Below are 17,494 nucleotides of genomic sequence, written 5' to 3'. Positions count from 1 at the left end.
ATTGGACTTTGAACTTAAACTGTTATATTGTATAGCCTGCAATTTACAAGATTTTCATCTTCTCTGAATTGTAGTGAACATGTTATTAGAATCACAAAAATAAAATCTTGTGTAGTTAACAATAAAATGCCTCTAATATAATCTAATTCCTGAGGCATTAAAATCAATGTTGATATAAGACCATAATAAAATATTAGGGGAAAAGTATCCCAATACATTACTTCATTCATTACACAGATACAAATAAAAATGCTGCGTGCACACTCACCACTCATTCTATCAGTCCTCAACAAAATGTAAAATAAAGTAACATTGTCTTCTATATAAATACCACATTCTCTATACTAAAACACAATAACAAGGTTAACAATATCAAGACAATACAGAAATGACATAAAAACAGGTAAATTACAATGAATTGTTGCAGATAAAAGATATATACATGTAAGTTGGATACTTTAATATACATGTACAAAAAGGGAGGGTCATATCTTACTGATTGCTTTACTAGTATGAATGGTATAAGGAACAGGTATGGTGAAAACCAACAGATGTACCAGTATATAACCCACATATAAAATAGTAAACACTTTCAGAGATCACCAAAAAGTCATCAATAAGTACAAACCCCACCTTTAAGTAAGCTCTAAAAGGCCCAAACAACAAAAGTCCATCGTAACACACTTCTGCAAAATAAACTTAAAAATAAAATAAGGACACATAGACAAATTATGTTCAACATCTCTGGACTGCAGAGAGGTGCATGAAGGTAATTAATCAAATATAAATATTAACTCTACAATAATGCTATTAAGAAATACATGTAAAATCAAGGATAGCCGGTTATACTATAAAGTATTCAAAATGCAATGTGTGCAAAAATATAAAGAACAAACTTTAAAAAGAGCACCACTATTACTATCATCAATTCATAGACAGAGGTAAGTATCAATTATGTTATGCCACTGTTTGTAAAGATGGGCTGGCAAAGTAAATTGCATATTTGATTTTTCTGAAACTTCTAAGGCAATTCCTTCCTTAAAAACATATCAACCTGCTCATATTTATAAGTGTTACAATTATTCTAATTATCATCCCATTTATATATTTCTCAACATATTCTATGTGGTTTGTACCTTATATAACAAATCTTTTAAATACAAAGCAGAGAAATCTCATGCAGCCAAGTAGGGAAATTCAGAATTTCTCTGACAAGCCTCTGATAAGTTCCAGGCTATTGAATCTTTCTTCAGAGTATTTGAGATTTTTCTTTTTTTTTTTGCATACAGTAAATGAACCCATCCGTGCATCTGTAATTGCAATCGGTTATCGATTACCAATCAGTTTCTAATCAGTCATTGATCTGTCAAACCAATCCGTTAAACCAGTGATCACATCATGTGACCACTGAGCGTTAAATATATTTTACGGATTCTGTTGCTTTATATAATAGATTTAAATATTGATTAATTACTTTTACTCTACATTTCTATTATTATTCACAAAATAATATATAGATTTACTATCTTAAATTTAAGATAAATCTTATATGGTATTACATTGGATTCGTTTCAATGAAAATTCTGAAAATTACATGAACCGATCATCTGCCATTTTATGTAACAAAACTGCAATCAGATCGGTCACCAGTCATCGGTTTTTGATTAGTCAACGATCAATCCAACATCGATCTGTCAAACAGATGCACAGATCCCTTCAGGGACAGTAACAACTTTGATTGCCCTAGCTAGATGATGCTGGCTGTTTATATGACATCATGAAATGATTTCTATGGACATCACAGAAAAAATATAATCTCTCATGTCTAAAATAGAAATAACCTCATGTTTAATCTAAAAAGTTAAATAAATAAACAGATAAAATCACTTCATTTAACATCATTTTTCCTGCTTCTTATTAATCTTTATAAATATCAGACAGGAAGTGAAACATCCTTGTAAAGAACTCAACAAATTCAATTAAATTTTTTATTCAGACAGTTAAACCCCATAACCGTCTTGTTTTTTTTATATTAGTTTGTTGAGATAAGAATGGTATATATTTTGTATGACATTGTTTTGATTCGGAAGGTTTCAGTGGCAGATGAAAGCATGATTTTCTAAAAAATACAGACTACTGTTCCACAAAAATATAGCAAACGTAGACTTAAAAAATATTTGTTAGATGTGTTTTTCTACACCATGAGTTCACTCTTCCATTGCCAGTGTCTGAACTTTATATGGACTGGTACTAAATGACTGTGTAAGATTGACAACAGGTGTAACATATATTTTTGCTAGGAAATGACAACACTTGCTGAAATAGTGGAAGTAAAAAATTTTTTTCTAACATCAATCATCAGTTAATACAGGATATTAAAAATATTGACATGCCCTGATAACACTTTAAATGTATTTCCTGTTTACATATTAAATATTATACTAGTCATTTAAAAATTTAAACAATGTAGTACTAAATATAGACACAGTTAAACCATTAGATATAGCTGAAGGATCCTTCAGTAGAATGATGTATAGAATGGTATATTTCAAAGAATCAGGAAATATGATTTATCTTACTGGGAAGTTAGAATAAAAAACAGAAACTCTGAAACCAGGATGACTTCTAAATGTACTTACGTACCTTGAGAGTAGCAAAATAAGGTACATATCTCAGTAAAAAAATTTTCATTTGTAAAGAAAATGTCTAATTAGAGTAAAAATGGATCCATCATCCATACAAGAAAATATTAAAAATGAGATAGTCAAGTAATCAAACAAAAAGAAGGACTAAATTTTCTGAACAGATGAAATATAATATGAATTAGCCAGCCATCTTGTCGTTAAAAGTTAAAAATTCTTGCTACAAATACTAAAAAAAAGTTTTCTTATTCCTATTCAAACTTTTTTTACAGTGTATTTATCATGTTTATGGTCTCAGGGTAAAATATAATAGCTTTAACCATTTATGGAGTTGGAACAAAAACTCTTAATTATAAGTCAGTAACAAACATGAAGTAGCATGCCTTGTAATGCAAGATAAACCCCCATTCATACAGAAAGTTGATACTGTACAGCACTCAAATTTGCTCACTATGTATGTTATATCTACATAAAGCCACATACTATATTTGAAATCAATACATCCGTCATTAGCTGAGATAATTGCAACAGACAAGGTGACACCAATATACTGCGGACTCGATGAGTGGGGTAGAATAAATCATAGCAAGTAGGATTAACTTAATCAGAAGTTTGCTTTCAAAAATACTAGGAGACTGAATGATAAGCAAAATTCAACCAAGCAACAAATGAGGCTACCGTACTTAAAAGTTGCAGCACTATCATTAGTACACTTTTTATATAGATTGGGTATAAAATATTTGCAGTATCCAATAACCTAAGCGATATAAACATACCCACATTAACAAATACACATAGAGTTGTAACACAACTGATAATAACATACAATATTGCACCATATGAAATTATACTCATATTTCTTAACATTAGTACACATCATATTGAGTTCAAGTTTTCACCAACATTATAAATTCACATTTTTTTATTAGCACAAGTTAAAGTTTATGGGAAGAGGTATTTTTGTGGGGTGCTAATTTTGGCATATTTCAGCAGCCTGGCTAAAAATGTCATAATTAATTTAAAAAATCAATCATGGCTTAAGATCTTAGTGCACAACTTAGCATCTGCCAAAATTAGAAACACAAAATTGTTTTGTATACGTTTCTGCCTCACATCTGCCAAAATAACCAACCATATTATATCAGAAAATTTGGTCTGCTATTTTCTTTGAGTGTCTTGGCTTTCAATAAGGTTTGGTCAATAGTTTTAAAATTTTCTTTGACTGGCCTACATTGTATATATTAAAATTATGAGCAAATATAAAATCTCAAATACATACATTGTATGACTACATTGGAATTACAGCAAATTTTAGCCAGTTTCTGGAACTCAATTTCATGTGGACAAACATCCTACATTTGAAAGGAATGCAGAAAGAAAACACTATACAAAACATCTTCAGTCTAATTTTTCTTGCAATTTCTTTTTGAATATTACTGGGAGTAAAGAAACCAGAGCAAACAATCCTAGAAGCCCTACAGAGCTCCATGAAAACATATCACTTGATGATGTCAGCTGATGTAATGTTGTTCCAGCCTGTATTGCCAGAAATGTTGGTGGTATTACACCTGAAAAATATGAGATAGTCCAATTTAAAACCAAATATAGGTTGTTAAATATGGTCTTTTTCTTAATCTTACATACAGTGAACCCTTTCTAAAATGAACCCGGAAAAAAAGGAAGCTTGTCTACACCAGATAGTTTTTTAATCTGTTCATGTCAATTTAAATGTATTATGTATCAAGTAAACTGTCTGAAGTGAACAAAAACAAGCATTGGGACTTACATCTCATTATGAACACAACAACTGGTTTTGACGCAAAACTGCACAAAATTTGTCATAAAAATTTTCAAAATCAGACCAAAAATTTAAAAGTTGGTCCCTTTGACCCCTCACAACTCAAAAACCATAAGAGATATCTGAAAATCTGATTTATAATGCAGGTGGGAAATGTCATGAAGAATCCAATAAAAAAATTTAGGTTTCAAACCAAAAATAAAAAAGTAGAATTTTTTGGGGTGTAGCCCCTTTGACCTCTTATAACTCGAAAAAATTCAAAAACACATTGAATCTGCTTGATACATGGGTTTACCAGAATAAAATAAGGAACACAATAAAAAAGAAATAATCAAAATGGGAAGAAAAACAAAAATTGTACATGGGTTTTAATACAACACCTTATTCTACAACGGTAGGAGCCACAAACATCACATTAATAATCTTACTTAAGTGGTTAGTAAAATCAGATCAAAATATCTTAACAACTGGTCTACCTAACTTAAGTTATGGCATGAAAACCAAGTGTCTACTGACGGCAATGATGAAGATAGTGCCATACCAATTTATGACAGAAAATGTTTTGCGGTCATATAAAAATAAAAAATAAATACCAAGAACAACCATTCAGAAATGGCCCTTTGTGAGTTGAGAAAATCAGTGTAAGACAAAGTCACCCCCACTCATTTTAACTCGTTCTCTTAACCAATGAAGCATCTTGAAAGTGGCAGCGTCATATTTTCAAAACATAGGTAAGAGAAATGTTACATCACTATATACTTAGTTTCCAGAAATGGTGGTGCCCTCTTATAGAAGCCAACAAAATATTTATGTTTTGAAAGAAAACCTGATCTTTCATCTTTACTCATGTAAAATTTTTTAAAAATTTTCCCAGTATAGTAAGGATGAAGTGTCAGCAACATCTTTCATATTTAACTTGAAACATAAATGGTTCAAAAGTGTTCTGTCGGAAATGACGTATATAATTCAAAAGTGGTTGTTTGAGGTTTAGAATACAGTCATAGAATTGGTTTTGTAAGGAGTCAAGCATCCTATTGGGGGAAACGTAACCATAACAACATGGTAGTACATTATTAACTTAATCATTATTAAAAGGATAATTAATTGGAAAAAGTAGATAGCCAAAATATGATCACGAGTGCCGAAGAACACCTAGATTTAAAGATTGGATGGAACTTGTTCTGCACACGAGTTAAAACTTGAAGCGTTCTTGGTACGAGTGATCATGTTTTGGTTATTCACTATAACCAATTGATTATCCTATTTATTATATAGATTTCTTCCATTCTTCATTGCTATTTTCAACACAAATTTTAAATTTTGTGAAAGGCTTAATGACATTCGTGTTGTGACGTTTTGGTGGGAGAAAGGGCGAGAGTGAGATTACCAAATTTATTTCACAGTGTGAATTATCAAAAAATTGTACACAAGGAACATTCAGTAAAAAACTGCTATCTTTATAATAATTGAGTATAAGCTCTGTCCATAAAATCAAATAAATATTAAACATACCTAGAAATGTGCCTATGAAGAAAGGTAGCAGAGGTACATTTATAACTGGTGATGTTATATTTATGAACCAGTTTGGTAAAAATGGTGTAATTCTTAAGAATATGATGTAGTTCAATAAATGCTCCCGATGCCTATTTACCTGTAAATAAAATAACAAAGTCTTGATAAAGTAAAAAACAAAACAGATTTTTAATTCAGTTGTTATTCCTATTTTTACCCTTTCAAGCACAATATTTCTAACATGTATGTGGATTCTTGTCTTAAGGTACTGCTAGGATTCAAAAGTTAAATAATAAAAAAAGTTCTCATAACAGGGTTTGAAAGTTAGGGTACATTTACTAGTGACATTTGCTTACTGATTATTTTGTGGAAAGTGACGTGTTAAGCCTCAAGTTACATCTCTTACATCAATATTTTGTCTGAACTGCAACAGTTGGTCAAAGGTTATGATTTCCAATAACTTTCTCAAGTCATGAGCTTTTGGATAGTCTACTCTGGTGCAGACATCACATTTTTGAAGAACAAAATCAATTTTTTGTCCTCTTTTTCTTTGTATTTTTTTGCAGTTTTGTGTTGTTATATTATTCAGTTTGCCCATACTTAGCAAGAACTGATTGAAACTACCTTAATTGGTAACGCAATTATACTTTATTCAGTTTTTTACAAATCTGTATGGTGGTTTTACTCTATTTCAAAGTTTCAAAAATATGATAATTGACTGCCATGCAAAATTCGGTTTAGTACTGATATATTGAAGGGATATATAAGTATAAGCTCAAATTTATGTAATACTAAATTCATACTTTACTTTATTGTTACAGCATGAAAGTGGGAAAACTTTATCATAAGCTGATCTTCTAGCAGCTGCATGTATTAAAAGCAATTTAATTCTTTCAAACAGGGTTACCAAAAAGTGCTTCCTATATAATTTTTTTTTCATAATAGAATGATTCACCAAAAGTACCCCTCCCCTTATATCAATTCTCAATGCCGCTTTACTCACATGAGATTGCCATTCTGCCACCCTCTCTGGGATGTATTTCATAACAAGTCTTTTACCAACCAGATATGACAATAAATAACAAAATGAAGCACCAAGACCTGAACACTGAAAACAAAAACATACAATAAAATCATTGTGGAATACAACATTCTATAATGATGACAGTGTTGACCTGATGAGGATTTGTTGAGTCGTTGCCTAATGGGTTATTATTTTGTTTGTGATTATTTGAGCACAAACATTTTATTGTTTATCACCATAACCATAACACCAAAATGTGCCATTTAAAGTAGAATTTCAATAAACAAAAACTCATAACCAGTGACCGATCCGATTGATGTTTTGTTTTGTAAACTAACAGCTGATCGGTTCATGAAAATTTAAGAATTTTTATTGGGAAGAATCTAATGTATTGTTTTATTAAATTTACGTGGAATTTTAAACATTAACTTTATGTTTTGTATTTTTTCTTAAAAAAAAAACAATGTAAATAAAATGTATCTTAAGTTATGTCTTAAATTATAGCATTTAGTAAATTTGTGTAAAATGGAAATGTAAAACAAACAATTCTGTAAACTATATGAATCAATCAGTGGTCACATGATATAACACTGAAGCAATCAGTGGTTTACAAACTGGTTTGAATGAATGCCAACTGATCTGAAATTGTTGATGGATCACAATTTTTTTTGTATGAATAGGTTCAGGTACAGTAAAATACTCTAACCAGCCCATGTAAAAAACAAAAATTAACTCACCAAACAGACTAGAAATAATGCTAGTGGAAATGGAAACAGAAATCCTGAAAGTATACTGAGAAATATAGAACCTGGAATGGCAAATGACTGTAAGCTGTTTGTAATTAAGGATCTAATTCATTTTTGGATAAATACACACTCAAGATAAGGGTATTGTAGAAATAAAACAGCCTGTGTTGTGCTCAGTACTCATACAGGCTGTTTGTTGTTTGTAATTTTTTTTTATTTAAAAAAAAACCATAAATATACTTTTAAATATCAGTAAATATTTATTAAATACATGTATCCATACTGTCACCCTGCTATTGGAGGTAAACTGGTCATTTTTGTACCATATTCTGATAATATCCACTTCGAAAATATAGTACTCATTATGTATAGTATTGTAAAAAAAAAACACTATTTATTCTTCATGACTTGTCATGGAACCATGTGCTTTAATTCAGTGCTATATGTAAGGCAAAAAATGTGCCAAGAAATTCTTACATAAGAGTTAATATCAGCATGAAGATCATTTACTGTAAAATTGTGAAATCATTACTAAAGCTGTTTGTATTTTTGTTAAAAATCAGAAAAGTGATCAGTGAAAACAGGGATTAATGTAGAAGGAAATTATCTCATTTAATATCTGTAAACAGTTTGTAGTACATACTTATCATTTGTTATTTAAATGAATCTTTCCTACAGACTGCAGTTACAAGTTGTGTATCTCAGGAAAGGTGATACAAAATATACGTGTACAGGTATTAAAACAGGTGATACAAAATATACATGTACAGGTATTAAAACAGGTACACTTAAAGGTTAATGTCTTAAAAGGATACAATATGTAAGTTATAAAGTATGCCCCTAAAACTTGAACAAAGAATCTGTCGTTGTAACGTGACAAAACATTTCCTAGTCTTTTTGCGTCTTCTATATCTCTAGGCAACTTAATATACTGTTTTTCTGACCTGAAAATATACGACAAAACTTTATGGATATTTATACATGCAGACAATCTTTGACCATCTGTACATCATTAATGTTCTGATTCAAGTTGTTACAGTGAGTGCAAGAAATACAAAATGGCTCAATGTTGTTTTTTTATGACAACTTTGGTCCTGATTCCTGAAAATTATGTCTCCAGAAAAAAATCTATGAACTCATTGTTTTGGTGTATACTGCGCACCACTCTCCTGGAGCAATGAAAAAGTTGAAAAAAAGTGTGCCGTATTTGCGGAAGAATACAGTATTTAAGCTAAAATTATCAATGAAAATCATGTATTGCTACTTTTCTTACGATGAACATTAAACTTTGAAAATGATAAAACACAAATCTAGTGTTCCAATAATAATTTTGTCAACAGAAAAAATCATCAACCAGAAAGATCACGCGACAAAAATCACAATACAGCAAGATTAGTAATAATCAATGTATCTTATACAGATTTTTTGTTACATTCTAACACGTTCATCTTTAGCAGAGATTATTTTAATTTAAATCCAAATTAACTTTTCATTCTTTATTAGAGATTCAATGTATATTTTCAAGTTTTTATAATCAGTTTTTCTTTCTCTCTTGATTCACTGTGCTAATAACTACATGTACATGTAAATCTTTATAAGAAAATTTGATAGAATTAAATATGCAACTCTTTTTAATTGACTCCATCTTTGTCATGACATGATGAAGCAAAGATATTCTGGATGGTGTGTATACTCTAAAGAACTAGCAAATACATTTGTACATTAACTTACTCTTCCAGTTTTGGAAAATTTAAATATACTACTCCTAATGCAATGATAGCAGCCAAAAATATCAGAACTAATATAATAAAAGACCCTGTACTACTATCATCATCTGGTTTGGGTTGTAACTGCTCAGATTCTTTGTCATCTGTAAAGAAGATAAAAGAAGAATTAGAATTCAGCTATCTTGAATTACCGGCTTCTTCAAAGGTCTTTTACACTTGTTAAAGACCTTTAGGTGAACTCTGGAAGTATTTACTATTTTGTTTTTTTTGTTTGTTTTTAGGTTATTCCAGTAAAATTTCCCTGAATAGGGTGGAATACCACAATTCATAATGGGTATCATCATGAGACTTAATTTCATTCTTGCAATTCATTATATTGAGTAAAATATCAGAAATACCTCTTACCAAGGTATAAATATTTAAGTGGCTTTCCAACACCTCCAAGGAAATTTTACAGGAATAGCCCTTACGTTATACCCTGGTGCATTTGTAGTGTTTCGTCACATTCATTCTTTTTTTACTGCTTCCATAACATAAGAAACAAAAACAAGGACTTTTTGGTAAACAGAAGGAGCAACTGCTTGCTAGAAAAAAAAATAACTACTTAAATCATTCAGACTGTACTTTAAACACTCAGTAACAATTCATTTCCAATATTGATACAAAATGTATGTTTAGATCTGACAGACACTTAGATAACCAGTAAAAATGTTAAGTAATTGAGCAACTAGATCATTAAATTTTATCATTTTCAGAAATGCAGAATTGTTGGACATAGTGTCCCCTTTCACAAAGTAGTATTCATAGTTTTCCACATTAATAAGTTCAACAAACAGTGAACAAAAACATCTTTTCATATAAGACTGAACCGGACTTAAGTTCAATGTTATTGCCCATGCATTGCGCACTTTGACCTAAGATTTGAGTTCTACACCACAGGGCTGATATTAAACCTATGTTTAAGATAAAGAGCAGGTAATGCTACTTCACAATACTAACAGCCCCTGATAATGTGAGAATTGCCATATATTAAGGTTGCAGCTAAGCTTCCCTAATGGCCTCAAGTCAGCAGAAGAAGGGGTACAAGAAAACCTAGTATTACTTTAAGAGCAGGCACGTTATGTAGGTCAATACAAAAATGTAAATATATGTATATGTACATTTGTACCAATATTAATGCACATACAATAATGTACTGTCAAACACTCAGTCAGCAGGTTGATTTCATTTTGTCAAAAATATTTTTACTTACATATGTAGCTAAAGAAAAAGTAACATTTGTCTCAATTAAAGAAAATGAATACATCAAACTGCTTGTTTATATTGTGTGCATGTAAGTAACATATAACACATTTAATTTTAAAGAGCTTTGGTAAAATGATGTGCATGCTCGTTCATTTCTCCCTGTTCATTCCCCACTTCTCCCTAGTGTCTCTCTGAAAGCGAAGTCACTTCTCCCTGTTTTTCTCAAGTACATTGAAGCTTGAGCCTTGGTACATGTATGCAATGTAGAGATTTTCAAAAATGTATGCCATGTAATGCAAAAGTAATCAAGGGAACCAAGATTCTAGAGGAAATCAAAAGAATGTAATCCAGAGACAAAGACCAGACATGGAAACCAGACACACACAACAAAGAATATAAAATAACCAAAATAACACACAAAAGTAACAAATGTAAATGAGAAACTCGGGACTCCACTAAAAACTGAAGCATGGACCATGTGCACTGGAACAGTAAGTGCCCTCTGCTTTCTAGAAACACCCGCCGAGTAGATCATAAAAAGTCCAGGGCAAACGAAAGAAGAAATGAAAACTGTGACACATTTAATAAATCAGTTTCATAATAGAGATGGATACCATGTAATGATGCATGAGTTCATGATGACGACCAGAAAGATTCTGTAGTGATGCAATGAAGCAAATGTAAATATACGCTGTATACACATGTATAACATGTGTGGAATTTGGAATTTTGTTTGGCATGACTGGGGGTCAATGCATTAAGATATCATCCTTTAATTTACGCATACAATTCATAATAAATCCATTGTAAATAATTCTAAGAAATGTATTTAACTACATTGCACTACATTAAATCATTCCATTCCACCTTCAGAAAAGTACATATCAAATCATTTGTGCTATAATAAACCAGCAATATACCATTGTTTATTGTATCCTATTCAGATAAGTGGATGCAACCTGTTACTTGTACAATGCAATGTTAACAGTGACATATAACTACATTGTACATGTTTACAAAAGAAAACAATGTATCAATAAGTCAATTTTTAAGTTAAATTGACAGATTGCTTTAGAAAATGTAAATGCACTTTAAATATGGATATTATTCTAATTTTTTTAAAAAGTATATATTTATTTTTTAAAAAAGTACAAGCATTTGATACTCTGATCCTATTTTGAGGCTCTTTTATAATAATATTTGTCTAAGCCAAATTTATTACAAATCAAGTTCAATAACATTAATTTGAAGACATTATCCTTAAACATTGTTGAAAAGTTAAACTCATCAAAAGTTTGGGTTGTCAAAAAATACATGCACATTGTACTAAATGTACAAAGTACATGTATGTACATTTATTCACATCTACAGATGTGTAGATGTGAAAAAAATGTTGTATTTGTAAATTAATATACATGTGCATGTATACATGTATATATTATATAACAAATACATGTACATGTAAGAATAGATGAATAGGATCCTCAGTGAGTTAACACAGTGAGAATGTACACTGTTGTTAAATGTAAATGAAATGACATGAAAGCTGACAGTGAATTTTTTTCAGTTGGGCAATAATGTAAGAGAATGATGCACTCATAATTCCTCCTACCACTGTATGCTGATGCACTACCAACTGAGCTAAAGAAGTACTTAATGAGCACAGCTAACAATGTGTGGTTCAGTTACATGTATTTACAAAAGTAAGACTACTCTCTGAACAAGGTATCCACCTCTACTACTAATAAAACCTACATTATATGTACATGTGACTACACAAACATCAGAAAGTATTCTGACAAAGAGAACTTAATACAGACAGAGCATCAGTGATGTCCTGTATGTAAAATGTAAGACAGAAACTATGAATGGCTCAAAATATTCTGATGGAAGTGAAGAAATTTGTTGACATAGAAGTAGACTATTGCGCAAGTGCGGGGTGCTGTTTTGCCTAAAATATGACATTGAGCTATGTCTATCATAGGCATACATGTTGCTCACAAAAATCATACTACATTTGTAGTTAGGAAGTCCAAACAATTGTAAAATGAATATTAAGAATCTGATACACTCAGGGGTTTCATCATTATTTTTTTGCAATTCAGGTACCTTTTCATTTGTAGGGGTATTTTTCGTCATTTTCTTTTACAAAACTATATGAAATGTGAAAATTCTGGTGGAACCCTTCAGTAGCTTAGAAGGGTAAAAGTACCTGGTACCACCTCTTGATGAAAAGGCTGTACACACCATTGGTCCATAGCAGTAGGGGTATAAGAATTTCAGCACGGCTTTGGTGAAGACAATTTACTCCACATGACTTAGTTCAAGTCCTAGGATAGCATGAAGTCATAATGAATCAGAGATGAGCAACAATTACCGAAAGAACCAAATACATACATGTATGTAATTGCGAATAGTGTAATTTGTGTAATCGATTGCAATCAATTAAATTAAATTTTGGATAAAGCTATTTAAATTGAATTTCAATTACATGAGTATGGCTATGCATGTTAAGATACACAACTTCAATCATAACACATTACGTAGAATGAAGTTAAGTGTTTAGGGATTAGTAAGAAGTAAACATTGCATACTAACAGGATTAGCAACGTACTGAATACCTGGTTTTCCAAGTTGGGGAAAACCAAGATTTATCTGGGTTGGGTAATATTCCCTGTAATGGCTTATACCAGCTTAAATCTTAAAAAAATAGATAAAGACATGCCATGATTTTATTTTATTATTGATACACCTCTAGTTTTCCAATCTATTTTTTTTCCTCTCAAGATTCTATCAGTTTTTCACATATCTTATGAGTAAACACTCTTCGCCTCTGGATATTTCAAGTGGAGTGTCCTACATGTAGGTGTATTCTGGTTGATTTGAGTGGTTCCCTATGTCCCAACAAATGATATGGTCCAAGCTATAGCCAAAAATGTCATTACAAAATGTATAAAACCCTACCAAATCAATAAATGAAGGTCTGTGGCCAATTGTTTGTTTTTAACTAAGAGTAATTGAAGTTCATTTTGATTTTTAATTACTGTTAATTTATATTTTCAGCTGTAATTGATTATATCTATTCTTAAATTCATCTGATAGAGAGATATAACAGTCATATTTACAAGCATGTACAAAGATTAAAGAAAAGAGGTGAAGTATTTATCAGGTCAGTTTGAAAGAAAAAAAAAGAAAAAAAGACAACTACGAAACGATTAAAGTTCTTCAAATTATCCAATCATTGGAAAAATAGATACATGCCAATTCTCTTGGCAACTTTGCAGAAATGTTAATAAATTTGGGAATGACATCAGACTCTAGACTCGGACAATGTTCCATTAACACAGTAACATTTCCAAGAATCACTTGGAGTAAGCATTCTCTGTTAGTTGAGAAGAGTCAAGGCAGGATTTTTTTTCAAGATTTTGAAAGCTTTGATCACTTTCGCGTGAGAAAATTAGCATCATTTTAATGGTTTGTGTTTTTTTAAGTGTGATAGTATTTGCACCTGACATAAGATATTTCAGCATCATCTGTTATTTACAACACTGTATAAAGACATGAAATAAAACTTAAATGTACATTGCATAAATGAATATACATAATTTTCTTCCACTGTTATGCAAGCATGTTTTCCAGAGAATCCAAATAGCATGTCCGAGATTTAATTAAAAAAGAAACTTCCCAGCCTTTAAGAATAATCAAAAATAGAAATCCCTTTTGACTCTTTTACATTTATCAGGGGCATACATTGTACATTCCTGAGATAATTATAAATGTATTTCATATAATAAAAAATGCTGTTTTCTCCATTGCCACCCTTGTAGAAACACAGAAATACATCTAGCACAGTGTAGATATAGAACTGCCTTAAAATGCACCAGTGCTACATTGGACATACCGTATATAGATATTTTCAAATAGGTATTTCCCAATTGTTACCTCATTAAATTCTATTTTTAGCCAAATTTTCAAGTCTGCTTTTGGGATCCAGACCGATTTAAAGTTAAATTTATGTCATTACTTTTCAGTTGATAAATTTACCATTGGTCCCTCAGGAATTCATTGATAGCATAAATGATATTTCAAGATTGTAAAAAATGTAGTGACACGGTAGTGACAAAATGCCCACATTTCGTTTAAACTCAAGTTCGATGTACAAAAATAAATGATAAATAGCTTTTTATGTCATTTTGAAACAAAATTAATGAGAAGTAAAGGAATTTTCCCAGCAGCAATTGTTACCGGCATTTGAACTTTCATGCTTGAGTGTTTACTCCACGTGCATGATTAGTGTAATTGGCGAAATATTTACACAAATTTTTGACACCTGTTGAGAGTTGTAATTAGGTTGGGGGTAATAAAATTGTCACTTTCGCCACCTGAATCAATGGTGGGCTTATAGCTCTTCACATTTTTTGTACTTTCAAAGATTTCAAGTGACGAAATGAGACTAGATTATTTTCGTCATTTTGAAAAATCTTTTGTCATTGACGAAAATGACGAGTGCTAGAAAAATCAATGTCAAGGTAAATGTATGTTTCGACCCCAAAAACGTCTATAACAGAAAAACAAATAGAAAAGAAATTGAAATTAATTTTGATGATCAATTTCTGTCATCAACTTACAAACTTCTATCAATTGCAATTGATTTGGATTTTTTATTTCGATTACTCTATTCCTGAAATCCTTTTTGAAACATGTAAATGTCAAATTAAATATACATTTGTGCTTTCATCATTACATCATTCATCAGGTAGGGTCAAAAATGTGTAATCCGTACTAATACCTGTACCAACTTTTCCCCGTACCTCAATAATGTCGGTAAAAGGCATTTTTCCACGAGCGTTCGAAAATCTTAGCGGAAGCTATGGCAGATCAGTAACATCCGGTTAGCAAGAACGATAACCGGTCCCGCTTTAATTTTTGAGAAAACCATGCCCTAATCACCCAAATATCCAATCGATTCCGCAAGCTATTATTGTTTTTCTTCTGAAACCAAGGTTACGGATGGACGCTGAAATGATTAAATTTTCGGAATCCGCCTGTCAGTGCATTCCGGGTACGCAAAAACTATTTTTTTTCAACATGTTTTTCCTTTAAATTACGTAAAAAATATGTTTATGCACCAAAAAATTAGCCTGACAACCGGATTATCAAAATTGAAGATATTTCCAAAAATTTAAGCCATAAATGAAGAAAATCGGTCCAGTAACAGCTTGCGGAATGAATTTTGAAATAGGTATGATCTTTGACACATAGTTTTTCCAGCGGCCATTTTTCTCAGAGTATCGTCACTTCAAATGTTTGTACCAAATAAACAACAACTCCAATAACAATGAAAAGTGTATATTTAGGAGGAGAAATGTCTCAACTTCAATTACATATATTTCTTATTGTCATGCAATGGATATTTGACCATTTTCTAACGTGTTAAAGTTGACTCAAAATTGAAAATTTTGCCCTTGCAAGAATATTGATAAACGTACTACCGACCTCCCTACTGCAGGAATTTCAGGTTACAAATTTTAGACCTTTTAAAGCTAAAAATCAAATAAAATAAATTGTTTCCGCAAAACTTTTTTAAAAACCATTAATTTTAGCCTACCATGGTGTCATTTTGTAAATGTTTACTAACTTTCTGCTAGAAATATAAGGTAATAATGAAGAAATAGTTTGGGTATGGGGAAAAGTTGGTATGGGCTACACATTATAGATCATAAGAACTTATGCTTTTTTTCGGGAATGTTTCAAGTTTCAATGCTCATACCAAAAAGTAAGACAGTACATCTAAACATGATCTTTGAAAGCTTCAGCGTACGTAAAACATACATGGAAAAGACAGGGACAAAGGTGCATGGCCAAGAGATGTCACCTTTTTTAACAGTATTTCACTTCTGGGCGAATAATACCCCACTTGCTTAACTGAAGTATATTAGTGTGTTAAAACATATCAATGAAATACGTATAAACATCAACCTTTCGATTTAGTCGGTCTTTCTCTCAGAGACGACGATTTTTCTGACATCTTGGTGGCCATATTTATATTTTTCTGTAATCTCTGTAATATTTATCATTTGAATTTCTACTATGAATAAAGTCATTTCATTACTATAAATACTTAAAAATCCTAAAAAATTAGGTCATGAAAATGTTGAATTACAATTCATGTTTGTTAAATAAATTTAATAGTAAATTTTGGTTTCATAGCTATTATGTGGGTCTTACTAAAAAACACCCGGACGCGCCCGAGAGCGTCCGAGAGATAACAAAAAGCACCTAGGGAGAAATAAAAAGAGCCCGGGTTGTGTTTTTGTGTTTGAATGACAGAATATTTAATGGCTGTGGAGAAATTATATTTGCTATGACAGAAAATATTTATTTATAACGCAATACCAATTTGAATTTATGGTACATCATCTCTAGAACCTCTAAATAAAAAATAACAAAACAAAACCATTCAAAAACACGTAAATGAACTTTTAAGAAATATAATTTGTGAATATTTGATGAAAAAAGTAAATTACACAAATTTTAAAAATAACATTAACTCGAATTAAACCAATGACCTGGATTAAAATTTCTAAAAATAAATATGACACTAGATATAATTATTATCACATTTTAAATGTAGATAGTGAAGCAATTCTCAAAATTTAAATTCAAACAAAAAAAACCCAAAAAATTATTAATAAATAAAAAAAAACATAGTTTTTTCTATAAAAAAATGAAACTTGTAAATACTTATTAGACTAACAATATCAAACGAAACCTTAAAAATAATGTCACATAAACCCTGG

At 30.9% G+C, this 17,494-nt stretch overlaps 1 protein-coding gene across 1 annotated transcript; it reads right to left on the bottom strand.

Annotated features, from left to right (window-relative positions):
* Positions 1 to 1,264: 1,264 nt before the first annotated feature.
* Positions 1,265 to 16,750, bottom strand: LOC148609517 (transmembrane protein 41B-like). The gene is made up of 7 exons (XM_088540443.1): positions 16,674 to 16,750; positions 9,454 to 9,592; positions 8,538 to 8,666; positions 7,714 to 7,807; positions 6,956 to 7,060; positions 5,953 to 6,091; positions 1,265 to 4,210 (listed from the first exon to the last, which is right to left on the bottom strand). Exons 1-7 carry the CDS (start codon positions 16,732 to 16,734, stop codon positions 4,041 to 4,043), a joined length of 837 nt encoding a protein of 278 aa, XP_088396569.1. The 5' UTR covers positions 16,735 to 16,750; the 3' UTR covers positions 1,265 to 4,040.
* Between the last annotated feature and the right edge of the window lie 744 nt (positions 16,751 to 17,494).

The sequence above is a fragment of the Perna viridis genome, chromosome 8 (genome assembly GCF_037379345.1).
Source record: "Perna viridis isolate PV_CMFRI_1.1 ecotype Kerala chromosome 8, ASM3737934v1, whole genome shotgun sequence".
Taxonomy (NCBI): Eukaryota; Metazoa; Mollusca; class Bivalvia; order Mytilida; family Mytilidae; genus Perna; species Perna viridis.
Note: the sequence above shows the minus strand (reverse complement) of the source record. Positions and strands in the feature narration are given on the sequence as shown.

What these genes read in the sequence shown, in the direction of transcription:
- LOC148609517 (XM_088540443.1), bottom strand. Translation starts at nt 16,734, where the DNA reads ATGGCCACCAAGATGTCAGAAAAATCGTCGTCTCTGAGAGAAAGACCG. An exon ending in AAGACCGACTAAATCGAAAG is followed by an intron (nt 9,593 to 16,673) that starts GTTGATGTTTAT and finishes TCTTCTTTACAG; the next exon opens with ATGACAAAGAATCTGAGCAG. An exon ending in TACTTTATAACTTACATATT is followed by an intron (nt 7,808 to 8,537) that starts GTATCCTTTTAA and finishes AATTACAAACAG; the next exon opens with CTTACAGTCATTTGCCATTC.